This window comes from Sylvia atricapilla, chromosome 3 (assembly GCF_009819655.1).
Source record: "Sylvia atricapilla isolate bSylAtr1 chromosome 3, bSylAtr1.pri, whole genome shotgun sequence".
In the NCBI taxonomy this organism is placed as follows: Eukaryota; Metazoa; Chordata; class Aves; order Passeriformes; family Sylviidae; genus Sylvia; species Sylvia atricapilla.
In genome coordinates, this window is record NC_089142.1 from 59,620,332 (window position 1) to 59,639,826 (window position 19,495).

General features: G+C 39.7%; 1 protein-coding gene across 1 annotated transcript in view; it reads left to right on the forward strand.

The window, feature by feature from the left end:
- TIAM2 (TIAM Rac1 associated GEF 2) overlaps window positions 1-19,495 on the forward strand; it is a 166,538-nt gene that overhangs the window by 122,619 nt on the left and 24,424 nt on the right. Inside the window, 1 exon segment of the mRNA XM_066314420.1 lies at window positions 12,769-12,872. Within this exon segment, the coding sequence (XP_066170517.1) occupies window positions 12,769-12,872 (104 nt within the window).

Here is a 19,495-nt window from a genome sequence, read left to right on the forward strand (position 1 = left end):
TTGGCTCCTGCTCCAAGCTGTTTGTGCTGTGAGCACAAGTGTCTTTGTCATGCAGTCGTGTGAATCGCTGGGAAAAGGCGAGGTCTGACCTGTGACAGTACCTGGGGCTGTAGCAGTGTAGAGATCAATTCAGAGAAAGCATTTTTCTCTTCAGAAGCTGTATCCATTAGAGCACTTGTTGCTTGCTACTGTATGTTTTGCAATAGAAGTGTTTCCCAAGAATGGTGGTTTAATGAACTCTTGCTGGCACTTGACAAACTGTCCTGTTGGCTTTCTGCTAGATGTGTGTGCACCAAGTTAAAGATTAAAATATGCTATAAAATGCTCTTCGTTGTGCTTTCCTACTGAAAGAGCATTTTGTTCTACTTTGCTAAATGCTGCTATGATTTAATCCCTGTGAAGTCAGTGGGCCAAATTGTTGGGGTTTTTTTTCCTGGTGTAAACTTTGTTAAACCCTGTATAGCTGCACCTTCTGGCTCAGTGATATGTAGGCATAAATCATCATATTGCCCTTCCTACTGAATTCTGTAGAGTGACAATATGGATAGCAAGGAGGTTTATTAATTATGATAAAGTTAGAGACATCTACATATAGACTAGTGCCATAGGCATGATTTAAAACACATCAAACAGCAGATGTTCTATGTTTCACAGAGTTAAGGTAGGTTGAGTAATGATAAGAACTGTCTAAGCTAGCCACAAACTCTTGTAAACTATTAGGTAACTTTTCCTCTCCTTTTTCCCTTTCTGTTTTCATTACTTTTGTGCCTATAAAGCTGAGATGGAGAAGAAAATTTACTGCTGAGTTGGTATACTTGGAACCTGGGCAGGGCTAGCTCCATTTGCTTCCCAGCTCTCCTCAGTGCAGGTTACCTCTGAGGGCAGCCAAAGCCTCCCTATGTGAACAATCCTGCAGGAGCAGCAAAAACAAGGAGGAGGGGACTCCTGACAGCACCTCTGCATGTCCAGCAGATTTGTCCAGCAGCTGTAGCTTGGAAGACCTAATGGCAGCAGTGGGTTGCAGCCTTTGCTGACTTAGAGAGGATGGTGGTGTAGAGGACCCAGCCTGGGCTCTGCTGTGTCTTCCTCTCCATACTGCAGCCACACATCTCCAGCTGTTGAACTGGAATAGAAGGGTGATGCTTTAGCTGTGGCTAACACTGGCCTGCAGTCAGACTGTATGGAAGAAGGCATTTGTTAAGCACTTAAGAAACAAATGCATTTAGGTAACATTTTGAGAAGCTGGCATGAAGTGTTAAACTTCAGACTGAAAAGGCTGAACAACTGCCCAGCTGGCACATACTTGGGCACGGAAAGTTTAGAATGTTAAATAATCGTATAGAAACACACCACTGAGATGCAGGGGCTAATCAGACATTGCTACAGAAGTGCAGGCAGCTATTTCCTATTTTATTGCTAATTTGTATCTTCTAAAAATTACTTAATGAGCTAATGACTCAAAAGACTTTGCCTCACCATGAGCTGTTAATGGACAAAGGAATCTATAGGACTCTGCTCCAGCATCAAAATGGTTGTTTCTGTAGATATTTTTTAAAAAAGAAATATAAGAGAGCATAAAGCAGCCTATAGAAAGTCAAACTTGTACAAGTAGGTGGCTGATTGGAGTGAAGCCACTGTTCAGCATGTTGCCCAAAATGTCTTAAGAAAGCTGTATGATACAAGAATATTTGCATGAACATACTGCCTTTCTCTGTACTTGAAAATGTGGAATGTTTAAAGAAGTGTCGCTTTCCTCACTGAAGGGTGAGAACAGAGGACAAAACCTTGTCCTGCTTGATCATTTCAGATCCTAGCCAGAAGGAGGAATTTCTCTTTGTCTAGGCAGTAGTACTTATGCAAATAGAAGCAGCCTGGTTACATCGGAAAGCATGTAAAGCACCTTCTGATGTTTCATAGTTTGCTCCCTGAAGCTAAAACATATGGATGAGAGGGGCCATGAAGGGAATCTCCTTGGCTGGTCTGTAATTGCATGTCTTGTTTGGTAACAATTAGTCTAGTTAGTGACAGACCTCTAGTAATTCTGTGTTCAAGAATCCTGTCTAGGAAATCTGATGTTATGACAGCTGTATGCTCATTTTCTTTCCAGATTTTAACATATGGAAAGGATTCCTGAATGAGTCTCCAGCCACACCAAGGAGTCAGTTGTTGCAGCCTTGAAGCTAACCTGAGAGTATACCTTCTAGCCCGTCCCAAAATAGGTTACAAAACATCTAGACCACCAAAAAGTGATAAAACCCAAAATATCTTACAGAGATTTAATAATTTCTGAATTACTAAATTCAGTTAATTTTCTTTGTGTTTTTCTAACATCTTCAGTTTTCTAGAGACCGAAGTTACTTTTACTAGTAACTTCAAGTCACGACAACTAGCAATGAGAATTTGAGCTAACTGTTTTCTGAAGTTAGTTCAAAAGCTTTCAGAAGAACTTGAAAATTTCCTAGGCAAAAAGAGGAAGGTGGTTTTGAATTGATAATAAATTTAGTGTTTCACTATCTTTTTAACTGTTGGTTAAAGCAGCATGAAAGCTGTAAAGCACTGCACAGTTAGTAGCCACAATTACTGCCTGCAAATAAATTTGGATTTACTCCAGCATTGGAGTGAACAATGTGAGTACCAACTGTGGGGAAAAAATGGACTGGAACTGTGTAATAGTTAAAAACTTACACCAATTCCATGAACTGAGTTAACTGGAACACTCACTTAATTGGAGATTAATAAGAATCTGCACTTGGGGTCCATGGTACCTCAGTCTCTTGCCCAAATCCGTAGAAAACCTCAATGAAGATAAAAAGTGAGCCAAATTGCTTTGGCTTTCAGCTTGAAGTGGTAGAGAATATGGTGTGTTTCCATGGACATTTCTCATCTGTGGCTGCAATCTACCTACGTTGTCTTAAAAATCTGTTTTCTTAGTGCAAAAGTTACCTAGAGACAGTTTTCAGCCTGGAAATTAAATGTGACCATAAAAATTTCTCATGCATAAGCTCAGTGTGTAGCAGCCATTTTTCATATGGTGACTCTTGTATTAGTAGGATGTAAGAGTTCAAAAAACTGATTCATTTATTTGCTACTATGACATGCAGAGGAAATAGATGAATAATTAGGTAAAGTAGGCCCTTCCAGTCCACTTTTCCTAGGTGGAAATTAGTTCTCCACTTGTTACTCAAGCTGAATCATTCTTGTGTCATGGTTTTTGAATTTTTCCTCAGCTGACTAATCACCAAATTTCTAATAATCTTTCTCTGGCCAAAGATGTTTTAGAGAGAAAAAAACAACCCTGCTTTTGCTTGAAGGCCTTGAAGAATTCTATGTCTCCAAACACCTCTTGATGTTTACCCAGATGTGGGCCTTCATGATGGAGACCCTGGAGCAGAAAGTCCAGTGTCCTCTTGTATCACAACTTCACTAAACTTACCTGGGAGTATCCCCACAACTTCATCTTCTAGACCCTCTTCACTTTTACTAGCAATTTTCCCAGTGCAAATGGCCATTGTGGGACAGTCAGTGAATCTGCCATGGAGTCTTCTATTGCTTTTCTTCTTTCTGACCATAGTTATTGTGTTCTTTGCAACCTAGAGAAAAAATCAAAAGGGCTGTAGAGATTGTGTGGGCTCTGTCCCTTCCATGCTGATGGGCATCATGGGTGCCCCTTCCATGCTGATCTCAGGGGGGATAACATGAGCCAAAGAACTGAAAAGACTTATCATCACATAAACAGGACATATGAGCTATTCATAGGTGAACTAATGAACCCAGAACCCTGCATCTTTCTGGTAAAACTTGGATGCCTTCTTTAACAGAGATTGTGAGAATGTCTCTTGAAAGCCATTCAGAAAATTCCTGTGGATCAACTGTTACTTTTTGAAGGATATTTCTTGAAGGTTTTCAGAAAGGAAAAGGATACAGAAGGAAATGCTTACAGATCTGTTTTTTTCAACTTGATTACAGAAGAGTAAATACACTGTTGAAAACCTGAAATATATTTGGTTGTATAAAACCAGAAGAAATAAGCACACTCATGCTACCTGCCAGACTGAACTGTTTAACTGAAGTTATGAATGCTGGTCCCTGAGGGAGCATTTTTAGAGCTCATTATGCTGGTATTTCTCTTCTCCAGGCAGTGCTGGAATGGTTCACCTACCACTCCCTGTTTTTCAGTGAATCTGAAGACATGAAGACCACCAAAGCTTTGTTCCTTTCTGAGAGTTGGCTCAGACTTTGGTATAATTTGCACCAGGGATTTTGGAAATATTTGTTATCTTCTCTTGAAAGTTTACTTTTCTCTTGATAGAAACATTGGCCAGAAGAATATGAGAACTGTAAGCTTATCATAATTAACTGATCAGCTGGAGAATTTGCAACAACAATGAAAAACGCATCTTTCCAAACACCTGGCTTAACTTTATTACCCAAATGTAATATCTCATTTCCAGATAAACCATACAGCCAATTATGGAAACTCTCTGTAACAGGGAGTGGGAGAATATCCTACATGCTAAGATCAGCTGTGTTATGTTTTTATTGGTGGTTTCTAGAACATTTGGGAATTAGGGAAAATATTCAATGCATTCTTTCCTAGTGGACAGTCTGGACCTCCTGCAATCCTTTACAGTTGTGGATCCTATTTTTTTTTCAAGCTAAAATTCATATCACTATTCTCAGAAGTTGATGCCCACTTTATTGCTATTTTGTATCATCTGTCTGAAATCACTGGACAATACCAGTGTTTAAAAAATGCTGTCAGTTGCTCTAATCTGAGGTCAGGATATCAGTCTTTTACAGACTAGGCCAGCCCCATGATAACTGCTTGAGTGCTGAAATATCTACATCTAACTATTGCAGATTAAAAACTGCAGCAGAGAGGATAGGACGGGAGAGTTTTCTTTCCCTCTCAAGTGCAGAGAACTACAAACAAGAAAATGACCAGTTTGTTGCAGTGGAATTGTTAATGAGCATCAGAGCTGGAGTCAGCAAGAAACTGGGGTAGAAAAACTGTCAGGGCTCATAGCCCACGTGCACTTGTGATATAAATCTTAGTCATAAACATTCTTTGCCAGGATCTTCAAGCACCAGTATTAATGAAACTTGAAGTATTTCTTGTGCTCTGCTGAAGAGACAGAGACTTCTGGCTATTTTAACCTGTGTTACCTGTATTACATGTGTATGTATCTGTGTAATATTTGTGCTATGTTGGTGATAGACAATCCCAGCATAGGAAGGAATTTCCAGATTCAGCATGTGCAATCCTCTGTTTTTTATGGCTTTGGACAACCCTATAGATACATTTATCCTATTCCATTTTAAAATAAATTGCTTGCATTCTTTGTGCCTAGTTAAGTCTGTTCCTGAAATTTATTTGTGTGATGGTTAAAAGCCAGTCTTCTAATTGCCAGCCCAGACATATTCCTGGCCAGTGTAATGACTGATCAGTATCTGCTGGCCTTGGCCATTGCTTAAGTAGCTCTAGCTCACAACTACGTGCTGTCAACCCCTTCTCCATACTTCCACATTCTTCTTTCATGTTTCCAACTCAGGAGTTACAGCAGCAACTGTTCTTACAGGTCCCTGAAACTCTCTTCCATGTGATTTCATTCTAGGACTATGCCTCCATCTTCAAGGTCATCCACGTCTCCTTTATGCATTTCCAGTCATGCTCCCAATTAATCCTCTGTATTAATTTTGAATGATTTGAGTATTTAATTGGACTACTTAGTATTGTACTTTGCTGAGACAAATGATGAAAATAGCAAATAAAATTAATCCCCAAACCCACCTTTGACAAAATCTACAATCTAGCCTTTCCAAGGCCTAGGAGTTAATTTACACAAATTTATTCTCATCTTATCTGCTAGCCACTTCTGTCTTGTTTTAATTCCTATCCTTTTCATTTTGGCTAACAATTCCCCTTGGAATATTAAAAAAACCCAAACCAAACAAACAAAACCAAAACAAAACCCCAAAAAACCCCAAAAACCAACCCACACTTTTAAACTAAGTTTCCAGATAATTATTTTTATCCTATATTTTTGTCTTTAAAAATATTTTATTAAAAGCAGATGTCAGATTAGTTTGACACAATCTGCTTACCCATAATGTACATATGTTATATTCCATTAATCTTCACATTTCTGATTTTTATTTCCTTGACTTTATTGTGAAAGCCTAAGGTTACTACATAGGTTATAGATCTGTATTTTCCAAAATCAGATTACCCCAGCATTCTCATTCTTTCTTTAAATATAGCTTTTCATTCTTTCTTTAAATGTAGCTTTTCACCAGCTGTATAGCCTCATCCATTTTTCCCCATCATCAGTTGAATAATTCATTAAAATCTTTGCTCCTGAGTTTCAATTTCATATGCCAGGTTTTGTATGTTGAGAGCTAAAGTTTAGTCCTCTGCTCAGCTGCTTGAGTGCAGCATGGCTTGCACCCACCTCACAAATGGTCATTTTCTGATTATTAGTTGCTGTCCTGCCTTACTAACCCTTGTTGATTACAGACATATTTCAGCCTGGTTCAGCCAAGCCCTATGGGACTGGCTTTACCATGGCCTTTAGAGTCAGAATCTGTTGTAGTGACTGTTTGGTGATGTGGTAAGTGGATCAGGTGAAGTCACAGATACCAGGAAAGACTCACAGCCGCTAACTTAATCAAGCTTCTTACCTAAGCTGAGACACGCCTGAGTGCAGTTCCCTTGCCTGATTCCGACAAAACATGTGGCTTCATCTCTCTTGCCCTCTCTCTTGTACAGCTGAGGATAGTAATCAAGTAGTGCACAGAGCTGCTGCTCCTCCTAGATGTGAAAATTATGCCCTGCAGTGGTCTTAGTTTGTCTTCGAGTGAGAGACTGAGTACATTTATTTTTCTGTGTTGTCTTCTCATGTAGATGTAGAAGGAATTTTTATTCAATTTATCATTGTCTTTGGAGTGGCAGGTGGAAACACTCATTCTTGCCATAGTTTGAAAAAAGAGATGGTTACACCACCTACACAGTGCTTGACATTTGATAACACTTGACATGCTTGTGATGGTTATTTGGCATTTTTTAAAATCAGTGAGAGCAGTCTGAAATGGAACAAGTTCTGATGCATTATGAAAAGAGAACTATGAATAAAAGAAACAGGATCCTCAGTTCCTACTTTCTCTTCATGATGATTTTGCCTTTGCAGTGAGCAGCTAAACTGATAAGAGCATCTCTGACTTGAAAGTAATTAAGGCTTCTTCGTTAATTAAACAGAAGAAGAGAGATAAGTGACATTTGCATTTGCTGATGGCTCCTTTATGGTAAATGAATTGCCGGATGGTCGATGTTGATGTTTTCCAGTTGATTTCCTTTGGATTCTTGGCTAGGGTAGCAGCAGAGATTATTATTGTCTCACACATCTGCTAGACGATGAGTTTCCATTGTACCTCACTGCTCACAAACACATGAATAACTTCCACATTCACCACTTCTATGTGTATCACTGCATCAACACGGGAAGAAACATTCCCGTAGGCACACAGAGCTCTTGGAAATGCAGTGTGTGTTTGTTTTTCAAACCAACTGTCCCATCTGTGTGCTCTGTGCCTGCTTTTAATTGAATGTTGAGCAGTGAGGAACATGAATTAAGAAGTATGTTTTCGCTCAGTTTTTAGGGGTTACACTATAACCTGTTGAATGACTGAGTCACCTGCCTGCCAGCAAGATACAACATTGCAAGAGTAGTGGCATTCTTTGGTGATGCTGTTGGTAGGCAAAGGTGATGAGTGTGTTCTTAGCATTTGGTGGTTCTTTGCTAGAAACCAAGAAAAATATTTAGTATGCATTTCATGTGATGTAGTTTAAGCTTTTCACAGAGAGGCACTCTTTCCCCCCGTGCTTTTCTGGGAATCCTAGCATTCATCTGCCATTGCTACTCTTCTTGTTTGCAAGAAGCTGATTGTATTGGGTTTGTGTGGCAAGTTTTTGGTAGCAGGAGGCTACAGGGGCAGCTTCTGGGAGAAGCTTCTAGATGTTTCCCAGTGCAAACTGGCTCTAATATGGGCTCAGCACTGGCCAAGGTTGAGCCCATCAGCAGTGGTGATAGCTCCTCTGGGATATTTAAGAAGGAGGAAAAAAACATGTATGCTTGCAGCTGGAGGGAGGAGTGAGAATATCTGAGAAAAACAACTCTGCAGACACCAAGGTCAGTGAAGAAGGAAGGGCTGGGACATGCTCTGGGTGCTGGAGGAGACCTTGCAGCCCTTGGTGCAGACCGTGGTGAGGCAGCTGTTCCACTGCAGCCCATGGAGATCCATGGTGGAGCAGAGATTCACCTGCAGCCTGGTGTGGAAGACCCACACCAGAGCAGATGGATGCAGGAAGGAGGCTGTTACACCGTGGGAAGCCCACACTGGACCAGGTTTGCTGGCCAGATTTGTGACCCCTTGGGGGGACCCACCCTGGAGCAGTTTGTTCCAGAACTGCCCTGTGTGAGGGACCCATGGTGGAGTAGTTCATGGAAAACTGTAGCCCATGGGAAGGAGTCATGCTGGAGAAGTTCAAGGAGGACTGTCCCCCAGGGGATAACTCAACACCAGAGCAAGGGAAGAGTGTGAGGAGTGCTCCACATGAGGAAGAAAGAGCAGCAGAGACGATGTGTGACGAACTGACCACAGTCCCCCATTCCCTGATACCCTGTCCTGCTCAGGGGAAGGAGGGAGAGAAAATCAGGAGCAAAGTTAAGTTTGGGAAGAAGAGAGGAGTGGGGAGAAGGTGTTTTTAACATTTGGGTTTATTTCTCATTATCCTACTCTGATTTGATTAGTACTAAATTAAACTGATTTTCCCAAGTTGAATCGGTTTTGCCTGTGACAGTGACTGGTGAATGATCTCTCCCTGTACTTATCTCCACCCATGATCCTTTCTTAATATTTCTCTCCCCTGCTCTGCTGAGGAGGACAGTGATTGAGCTGCTTTGATGGACACTTGGTGTCCAGCTAGGGTCAACCCACCATGCTGACTTAGTATTTTCTTTTCTGGAGGCACTACTGTTTGCTAGACTGGAAAAAAGTATCTCCTTCAGAGGTTCCTGTATCCCAGCTGGAAGGGGTAAACATTTCAACTCACCAAGCATGGGTGTGTGTGTAAACAGGACAGAGAGCTGTACTGCAGCAGAGAAAAAATATGTTAAACAATTTAAACCATGTTTTGTGAAACTCATTATTATCAGTCTCATTTTTCTTCCTGACAGTTTTATCACAACCATGTCAGTAAAATAAATCAAATATACTAATGTAATGGAGCTGTATGGGCAGATTTAGCCATGATACACTCACCATTTGCTATGCTGGAAAGCCTCTCAAGCAATGTTTTCAATGAAGTATTCAATTTTTTCTTAAAGCAGAGAGAAACACAATTCTAGTAACATCCGAATTTTGGTTTTTGTGGGGTTTTTGTGTTTTGTTTTGTCCTTAAATAATGATTTTAAAAAAGCCTGGCAGTGCTGGCTTGACATTCAGTTTCAATGATTTTTAGGAGCATGTATCTCCTTGCATACTTTTCCATCCTCATGGCTAGCAAAGAACCAGAATATTATATACTGGAACAAATTTGTACTTGCATAGTGATAGCATCTTTCATAATTTTGGGCATATTCTATACAGTTTTATTTCAAGTTTTACCTGAAAGAAATAGTGGTTACCCAGCTTGTAAAAGAACACTTTCACATTACTATTTGTGAACATTTTTGATAAAATGAATTCTATTGTAGAGCTAAATCCAAATTTGAATATTTAAAAAAAATATATTTTGTAGGGTTTGACTTTGCTAGGCCCTCTCCACTTAATCACTGGATGTAGAAAGAACTTGAGTATCGAACTTTTTGCTGTGTTCATGTCCTTAAGCTTTGCATTTGTAATTACCCATTCTCTAGGGTAATACCAATTTTTTTTTTTTTTTGGAGATTGGGGGCTGGGGGTAGGGGTCGAGCTATGCAGCTGATATTGGTGCTTCTATGCTTTTTGGGAATAGTCTGTAGGAGCAGATCCAAAGGAAATCCCCTTCCACAGTAAAAGAAGGAAGAGGAGACAGGATGTGGATGCTAAACTGATCAACGACCCATACATCCTTCCTTCCTTCCTTTCTTTCTTTTCTCCCCATGTTAGTTCTGCATACAATGCAGGATGCAGTAGGATGTCTTTTTTCACCTTGGATTCTTTCCGTGTAACTTTTTTTAGGTTTTACTATTTAAAATAACATTTACTGTTGCTTCTCCACAGTCAGCAACTCATTCTGCCAACAGCAAACGCTAGAAAAATGGGCAAGACTATATAGACCTACCTCTGACAGTCCTGTAGACTACAGAGGTAAAACAAAATGAGGGTGAAGGCAGGAAAAGATGGGTCATCTGGAAAAAGCAGTACAATATTCTATTTGCCCACTTTGGATGTTGTTATCCTGATTCCTTCTGTTGTTTGCTGATTGTATTACCTTATTTTCTTCTTCCCACATTTATGGTCTCTGGTAATTGCTTGTGTAAATTAGTTTTACTGCTTTGTAAAGGACAAATATGTTTAATGGTCACTTTGTAAAATCAGGGAAATACGGGGTTTTTTTCTCACTAGCGAGCTACCTGAGATCAAACTCTGGATCCTTTATGCCTTTGCAAAATGTATCTCAGGTACATGCTGGAGGGGAGAAGGGCATTAAAACCCAGAGGGCAAGTAAAAAGAGCTCAGCTGGCAAACAATAGGAAATAATATCCTTGGCATCACCTTACCCTGAAGAAAATGTTGTTAAAAGTCAATTTAAGTTTTAGGGGTTGGCTTACCCAGGAGTTTACAATGGTGAAAGTCAATAGGCATTCATGTGTACTCCTATACAGAAGAGTCTCAAAATTACTTTAAAGTCCAGAGGAAAGGGGAAAATTATTCAGGCTTAGTGGAGGAAGAGAGGTAAAAGCATAATAAAATAAATAGACAAGATAGACTCTTTCTTAAGGTCTTAAAAACAATGGATAGCTGGAGTGGAGTTGTATAAAATGTGTTTTTCCTGCAAAAGTGATAACTGTTGGAGTATTGCATGTTACACAGGCTCTTACGTATCAGGAGCCACACCTGACTCTGAGAGAAGGTAAAAAAGCCTGAAGGGAGAAAAGTGATGAAAGCTTGTTTCTGCAAGGATATGGAAATGGGAAAGTGGTCAAGTCTTTGGCATGTGGGTGGAAAATGTCAGCCTCCATGCTAAACTTGACCTGAACTCCATAATAACATATAGAAAAACCCAAGTTGACATTGTGCTGAGTTATTTGTGTGTCTTTCTCTGATTTGCCTCCAATGTCTATCAGCCATGTTGTGTTTTACCAGGAAGGCTCCTTGTGGGTTGCAAGGTGCTCTTTTGGGCCTAAAATTCCCATTTTCTTCTCTACTTCAGTCCATGTTGGTCAATTCTTTCTGAGAGGAGCTAGTCCTGCTCTGCAAGGGACAGGACAACAGCAACACCCAGGCAGCTAAATTCTGCTGTCCTTCCCAATTTCTTTATTGCAAGCTGTCATGATTTTATTGCAAGATGGGTGGTATTTGTTTTAATTACCATTTCAGTTGCTGGTGTCAGTGATTAAATAAGAATCTTACCTTTCACTTAAAAATAAATCTCCAGCATTTGTAGGTGTTGAGAAGAAGTTTGAAAATGTGGTAATGTGGTGTGAATTATACTCTGGAGGCTTAAAGGCTAGGAAACAAAGCAACAAACTTTAACCTCCCTTTATTTTATTGCTGTTTTACCATCTGAGGTTGCTGAAAATCCTTTTTCCTTTCTCTTTTATTTTTTTTTTTTTAATTTGGTGGTTGCTTTATAATTTTAAGCTATGTGGATTGATAGTGCTGCAGATCAAAAATCACTTCTTCACTTCTAGGATTTTTAATTAGAATTTCCAATAGAACAGCTCTGCAGATTTTCAGCAGCCAATTGAGGAAATATAAAGAGAAAGAACATCATTTTTATATGAATGCTAAGCATTGTTGGATAGCTCTTGAGTTTAAATGTAAGTGCTACTGAAGGCTACAGTCTGTCAGTAAGTAGAGCAGGGCAGTGCTGCCTCTGGTTTTTGCTTTGTGCCAGCTACTGTGTAGATGGACTCCAAACTTGAGTAAATTGATAAACTATTTGCAAAAAGAAGAGATTTTGTCTGTATTATGAATTATGGTGTTTGTTCCAGAGTAAAATTCTCTTTTCTTCTTAAATCTTTAAAGGATTCAGGACTAAGTCATGTCAAATAATGGTGTATTCATCCAAGGAGAACTGCTGAGTACATTTAATAATCTTCTCTGGTTGTCTCAGCACAGAATGTGCTGATTATAGATAGTGCAGCCTTCAAAAGCATGCTGTTAGCAAGAGCGTTAGGTTTATTTTGGTAGATCAGATATGCACATTGCTTCAGACAGTCTCTGATGTCCAGCTGCTGTTTGTAAAGCAGAGTTTCAAGGCTTAGTGGCTTCTTGATTTGACCTCTCCCATTGTTTTCTGAGGGGTGGAGATGATTGCAAATTTTGTATTTCTTTAGGACATGGCACTTAGTGTCCTGGTCTAGTTAACATGTTGGTGTTAGGTCATAAGTTGGACTCAGTGGTCTCAGAGGTTTTTTCCAGCCTTATTGATTCTGTGATTCTCTCCTGCTGGTGTAATTGTACTAGACACTGAAAGTGTTGGCAGGTAAGAAACAACAAATACTTTTCCTTTTTCTGTCCTATAACCCTCTAATTTATTTTTGTGTTTTATTTCAAATGCAGACTTCAGTAATGTGCCTGATGTCACATCCAGTTTGAAAAGAAGCAGTACTGATGGCACTCTGGACCAAGTGCCACACAGGGAGAAGACTGATCTACCCTTCAGGGTAAGAAAATGCTTGACACAACAATCCTTATGAGCCAAAAGGCAGTGTTGTAGCATTAATGCTCTGCATTTTGTTGGAAGGAATTTAATATATGGCATTAATTTGAAAAAAATTGTAGGCATTTTAGATGTATACTTGGCCTTCTAGTATCTCGAGGTCACCCTGACAGGTCAGCATCTGCAGCACAGCTGCTGCATCTGCAGGAGCAGTGCCATGGGGGCAAATGGCAAGCAGGTGGAGACTTGTCAAATTCATTTTTTTGTGTGGCTTGAACCCAGTTCCTGCAGAGAACAGTAAAGCTGCTACAGCTTTCTAATTGATTCAGTTTGTTTTGTCTTCTCTTTTTGCTGGTATTTCCAGGGCTTGCTGTTAATATTGCAGTGACCATAGCAATACAATGTCAGTAGTTTTAAACTGGGCTACAGACTTGGAGAGGTGCGGTGTTTGAGAGAGAGTGATTGCCGCTCTCTAATTTGGAGAGTTTTTGTGTCTGCAGTTTCTGTTTGACTTGGCTGCACTAATGGTTTTCTTTCTCTCAGCCTGGACTTTGGGGGCTGAGGCAGGAATGCCCAAAATTAGTGCCCACCTTCAAATGCACTGGTCTCTGAGGAGCAGCTTTTGGTCTGTTTTGCTCCAAATCATGCAAATTGCAACCTGTGTCCAATTCAAGTGCACATTGTTTTGAGCCTCCCAATTGCAAGTGTGGGTAGTGTTTTTGTGTTGGTGGCCATGATTTTACCTGGCATTGCCATTCTGACAACAGAAGCGCGTTTTTAAATTCTGTTGATGAGTTGGTTGTATCTTCAAGCAAATTTGTGATAATGCTTGTGTTAGCACTCTTGCATAACAGGAATGACGTTAGATTTTTTATGGTTCTGGAATATATTACTGTCTTGTGCTAGGTTGTATGAAAAATTGGTAGCGATGAGACAGAATGTAAAAACTCAGAAGACTGGAATAGGGAAGATACATTGTGCCTCTAACTATATCTACTGAGGGGAGCTGTTAATCTTTATTAATTGCTTCGTAACCTACTTCAGCCTTATAGAGGTGATTTTATGCCCTTTCCCTAGAGAATAAGGAGAAGCCCAGTGATTGTGGGTCTTCAGCCCATCTCCTGCTGCTCAAGGGGATTCCCACAGATATGATCTGTATCCTGTGTAATGATTGCTTCTGCTTCCTCCAAGTCTTTGCAACCAGGCAAGAACAAAATGGATTTTCTCCCCTTAGGACACATTGTTACCTTGAAAGGAGTATTCTGGGTTTCTCTGCTCTGCTGTTTTAGGACTTCTGCCTGGCTTAGGGGTGAGCATCTTTGTGGGAGCACAACAGAGGTGACCCCAAGGCTTAGGATGCTTTGATGGCTGTTTGCAGCAGGCCAGGCTCCCTTGAGTGCCTTGGGGTGCTCTGCTCACCCGCAGTATGCAGTGTTCCTCGTGCACTGTGTGGACATAAATGCTGACCTTCTGTCCTGCTGGAGGGGAGGAGATTCTGGGACATCAGCTTTGCTTTAGCAGAAGAACAAAGCCAGTCTTGATTGCCTGTGTCAAATACACCAGGTGCCAGGAAATTAGGGAGAGTTCCAAGGATTTAAACACACAGAGAACCAGTTGATGTACATTAGTTGTTGCTTGTAACGCACTAAATTTGCTCCAGTGCTCTAAATTACATGCTGCAATTAAAGCTCAGAAAAAGAGGGGAAAATGGACAGGTCTGCTCCCTGCCCTCCCTCCAGCCTCAAATTTGTCAAATTCAGCAGTTATTAGGGCTTTTGCATGATTTGCTGAAGTAATTGCCCATTCTGTATTGCAGTTCACTTCTTGAGCTGACAAGCAAGTCTGCTAGTATCATTTTAAAAATTATTTGAGGCTGTCCTAGTTTTGTAGGTACAAGGGTGGAAAACAGCCTGGCAATCAGAGGCAGTCTGACTTGGACTGCAGCTGTAAATGAGTCTGTGACAGCTCTACAATTTCTGCAAATGGCTTGTAATTGATTGCTGTCTTTCTGTTGGAGAGTGCCTATTACCGTCAGAGCTTTCTGTCTGACCCTTTTGATATCTCCAATAGATGTAGAAGTAAAGAAAACCCAAACCTAACAGTTAAGTTCAGGTGGTGTATATTGTATGTGCTTTTGTGATTATGTATAACAGGAATTAAAATAATTTCTGTTTTTATAGCTGTGATTTGGGACTGCTCACCAGATGAACAATAAATTTTGCTAATAAAAGCTAGTTTGAGGAAATTGTGCAGCCTTGAAAAGCATAGCATCTGGATTTGGGGTTGTGGATTTTTTTTTTCCCTTTGCCTTCTGTTTCCTGCATGTGCTGACTTGACCTCCCACGCCTGTGGACACCATTAGTGCAGTAGGCAAGTAGGCGATGCTGCAGAAGTATGGGGGAGAGGAGCTCTGTAAGCACAGCTCTGTGGAGGAGAGGCTGAGAGGTTCTGAGTACAGCCTGGAACAACAGGCAGTTGGGGATTGTTTCAGAGGAGACACAGCTAGAGATGCTCATTTTCCACTTGACAGCAACTGTAGATGTGATTGTTTGGCTCTGAGGGAGCAGGCTCCTTTGAAGTTTGGTTGATTTTTGTCTCATAACATGTAAGTAAATAAAAAAATAGTCTTAAAGCTTTGGATTTAATGGTTGCATGTCTGATTTCTGGATTTTGTGTTTCTTGTTTGGAGCATTTTTATTTGTCTGTTTTTCACTATTTTCTTCATCTCATACCAAGCTTAGGTTAGGCATCATCTTAACTAAAAGTACAGTGAGGCGTTTCAGAAGTGCCTTGTAATCTCAAAGAAATAAGTCTTTTGTTGCATGTGTACTACACTCAAACATGCTTTCATTTAGTCAGTCATTCATAGATTTTTTTCATTGTAGGCTGAGAAATGAATGCATTTAGGAGGACAAGAGAGGCTAGTATCATTCCTGAAATTGAAACTGTTCCTTAAGTTATAAAATATTATTACAAATACATGGATATCAAGAACCATTCATTCCGGATGCACTTTAGTTCTGACAGCTCTGTATTCTCTGGGATACCCCATTTGTACTTTAATACCTTTATACCTAAATAAAATCTTCAATTTTATTTAACAGGGGTAGATATTACACTTCTAAGATGTTGTGCTGCAGTGTATTTTCAAAGTGTGTAAAAATACTCTTTATGTGGCAACAGCATGTTGTCCTTGCTCTTAGTTCTGGAGTATGTAGATGTTCTGTTGACAGAAGAATATGTGATCCCAGAAAATCTTGGAATTGAGCATGCCTGTCGGTGTAATTAAGTTTAGTTGTGTTAAATCATTTTGAGAACTAGTTGTCTGTGCTCTTGGTGCTCATTTAAATCCTGATATGTTGGCAGTTGCCAAGAATCAAGCTCTCTTTACATCAAAGTAGCATGAAGCTGAATGAACAAAAATTTGCAACTTTTCCTTTAGCTGCTTATGATTTCTAATTGCGAACTATATTGGCTAGAAATGTTTTCTCTGGCCCACTGTTTGTTTTAAGATTAGACTTAGTAGTCTATTACTAACTTGCTTGTCTTTACTTTGTATTTTCAGTATATTGAAAAAAACTCTTTTTATGAAACATAGCTAGAGGGGGGACATTTTACCATATAATTACCTATTATTTTAAGGTCTCTAGATAGAGACCTGCTGTGATCTGACTTTTGGTTGCTCTGAATCTTTTGAGTGTCATCAGAGAGACACATTTCTGAAATCCCATTAAATTTTAACAGACATAAAGAAGTAACTCCATATTGTGTAAGAAGGGAAAGATGTGTTTTCATTTTAAGTATTTTACAGATCATAAGAAAAAAATTTAGGGTATCTCCTCAAATATTTCACATAACTTCATTATATGCTCAGCTGTATCTTGGAGATCTTTAAGAAATTCAAGAAATGAAGTAAAAGTAGCTAGTGTGATGGGTTTTAATCATTATAGAAACAGTCAATGAATACAGAGTGGTTTTATGGTGGCATCTTCGAAAATTAATATTGCAGGTGCAGAAATGGAAGCTGGTGTGTGAGAAATTTTGAATGTTAACAAGAATTGGCTTTTTGAAGAATGGCAAACTGGTTTCATTTTGTAAGGCTTTGACATGCTGCTTTGTTTCTTTCAAACAATGAAACAAAATTGGTCCTAGGAATAAGTTGATATAGAAACTTGGGGAAATTGCCTTTGCTCTTGCCTCTTGAAATAGTCACTTTGCTCTCAGCAGGGGTTATTGATCATGCATGAATGTGTATATATGAGGAAAAATCTATCCCCATCACCTCTTAATAAAAAGAAGTAAAAAATTCTATACACTGCAGAGACAAAAACCATTTTTGTTTCCTTCAGAATACCATTCTTAATGCAATGAACAGAAGTTCTGGTTAAAAATCCTAGAACAACTTTCCCTAGCTTGAGCTTATTTAGATTATCACAATTGATTCATCTTCCCCTTCTGTTTGATGACCATATTCCCTCTTCCTTCATCTAATAAGGAAATGAGAATTTGTGGCAAGTCTGATCAGCAGATTCATGACACCTTTGGCAAACACAAATCTGCATCTCCTGCAGGAGGGATCATTTTCATCAAATGCTTTCAGCTTTTCATGGGGATGAGGTCCAGGTCAATATGATAGCCCTACTTGAAATGCTCATTTTTTACAAATATAGTGGACAAAAAAAAAGGTAGAAGAAATGTCCTTGTATGTTTCAGAAGTCTTGTTTTTGTATGCTTGAGTTTCCTGTGTAATATCAAATCATCCTTCCAGTGTTTTTGAAGCTTGTGTGTTCTGTTTACTGTGATGCCAGTTGTGGCCACCCTTTCACTTCCCAGTGAGAAGTACATTTCCATGAAGTCGGCATGTCTGGATCCATGGTGAGGAATCTAGTTTTTGGTCTTCCTGCATGCAATGCCACTTTTCCTGTTCAAGGAGCCAGCGTGCAGATATGCCTGACTTGGGCAACTGTTCAGAGTTTTTTTGTAGCCTTTCCAATCAAAAGGATATGTGCAATTGAGCAGCTCATTTGCATATCTGATGGTGCCCAGGAGGTGTGAATGCAGAGAGGGACTGGATTAGAAAGCAAACCCATCTTCCAAGTTCTACATCATGCACCTACCTTAGGAAGCTTCCCAAAACAGTGCTTTCAACAGATGCAAAATACATGTGTTAGAATTTCAAAAAGGAAATCACTCTGTTATCTATTAGCTGATTTCACTCAGCTCTTTCTATAATAAAAATCAGTGAGTATTGTAAAGAGTTTGCTGCCTTTCGTGATTTTGGCCTCTTGTATATACAACATAGCCACCACTGAAGGGGTGGTTTTCATAAGTTGCAGAAATTAGGATTTTGTCTTCAAAATCTCTAAAGCTGATTTCAAAAACCCTCCATTAGTAGTATGACCACAGCCACCAACTTCTGATGCAGAATAATTTAAGGGTAAAAAGTAGGTACAGTATACATTGTGGTCTAGATTCAAACCTGCATGAGAGAAAATGTATCTCATTGCTGGTCCGAATGCTCAGTTGTTTAAGAAAAAAAGCATGGTTTGATTTTTGGGGAGAGGAAGGGGGCAACTGTGGCAGTTATCATAGAATGGCGGGAGTGGAGAGTAGTTAGTAATCAGTACTCATACTTTCAGTCCAATCCCAACAGGAAAATCGTGCAATTGTTCAATGCTGGTGGAAGATTTGAATGGTATTTTATCTTCCAGAAGAATCCAAGTGGATGCTAGGAATGATGTATTCCTATGATTTATCACCTAGAAAACATTGTACATTGTGATCTGTTGCAGATGTTCTTTGGAGTAGTTCAGGGCACTGTTATTCAAAACACACCCAACTGCTCTTTACTGCTGCTGTCAGTAAATGTAATCCTATTTATCATATGGCTCAGATGTATAATATATAATATATATGTGGTGGTTCATTTATTTATTTTGATCTGGTGATGACACTCATGAATCTCAGAGATGAGTATGGGATCACCAGTCTGACTGCGTGTATAAGCAGTGTATGTGAAATAATTTTGTGAAGCAGACTGTAAAAATCAAAAATCTTGGAAAGGGAATGTTAGTACTAACCAAGTAAACACCAGTTATTGAGCTCCATTTAAAGAAAACCGAGCAGATACGACCAGAAGCTCAACAGAGCCCCAAACCCACTTCTTGCATGGGGGCAATTCCAGCTGAATGTCGTGATGGCTTCTCATTAGCTCTGTTTTGCATTGCCCAGGCAGTTCCCACTTGCGCAGCATGTCATTAATTGCAGGAGAGCTGCCTGCCTGAAGGTTTACTCAGCATCCATAGGATATTAAGGATTTTTCCTTTATTTTAATCATGAAAACTTCTCTTTTGCAGTTGATGACATCCAAAAGCTTGGGGAGTAGTCTGCAATTAACATCTTTTTTTTTTTCTTTTTTTTTACTTTGTAGGAGGAGGGTTAACAACATGGCACTCTCAAAATCATGTATAGCCTCTGTAATGCAAGTGTCATTTTCTTCCAGATGTGACATGCATTTAGGGAAACTCAGAGCTAGCATGGGAAAATAGTATGTTTTTCAGCAGTGGTTTCCTTGATTCATTTGTGCCTGGAGGGGCCATTCTACACTGAAAGCATGACAAACCTGTG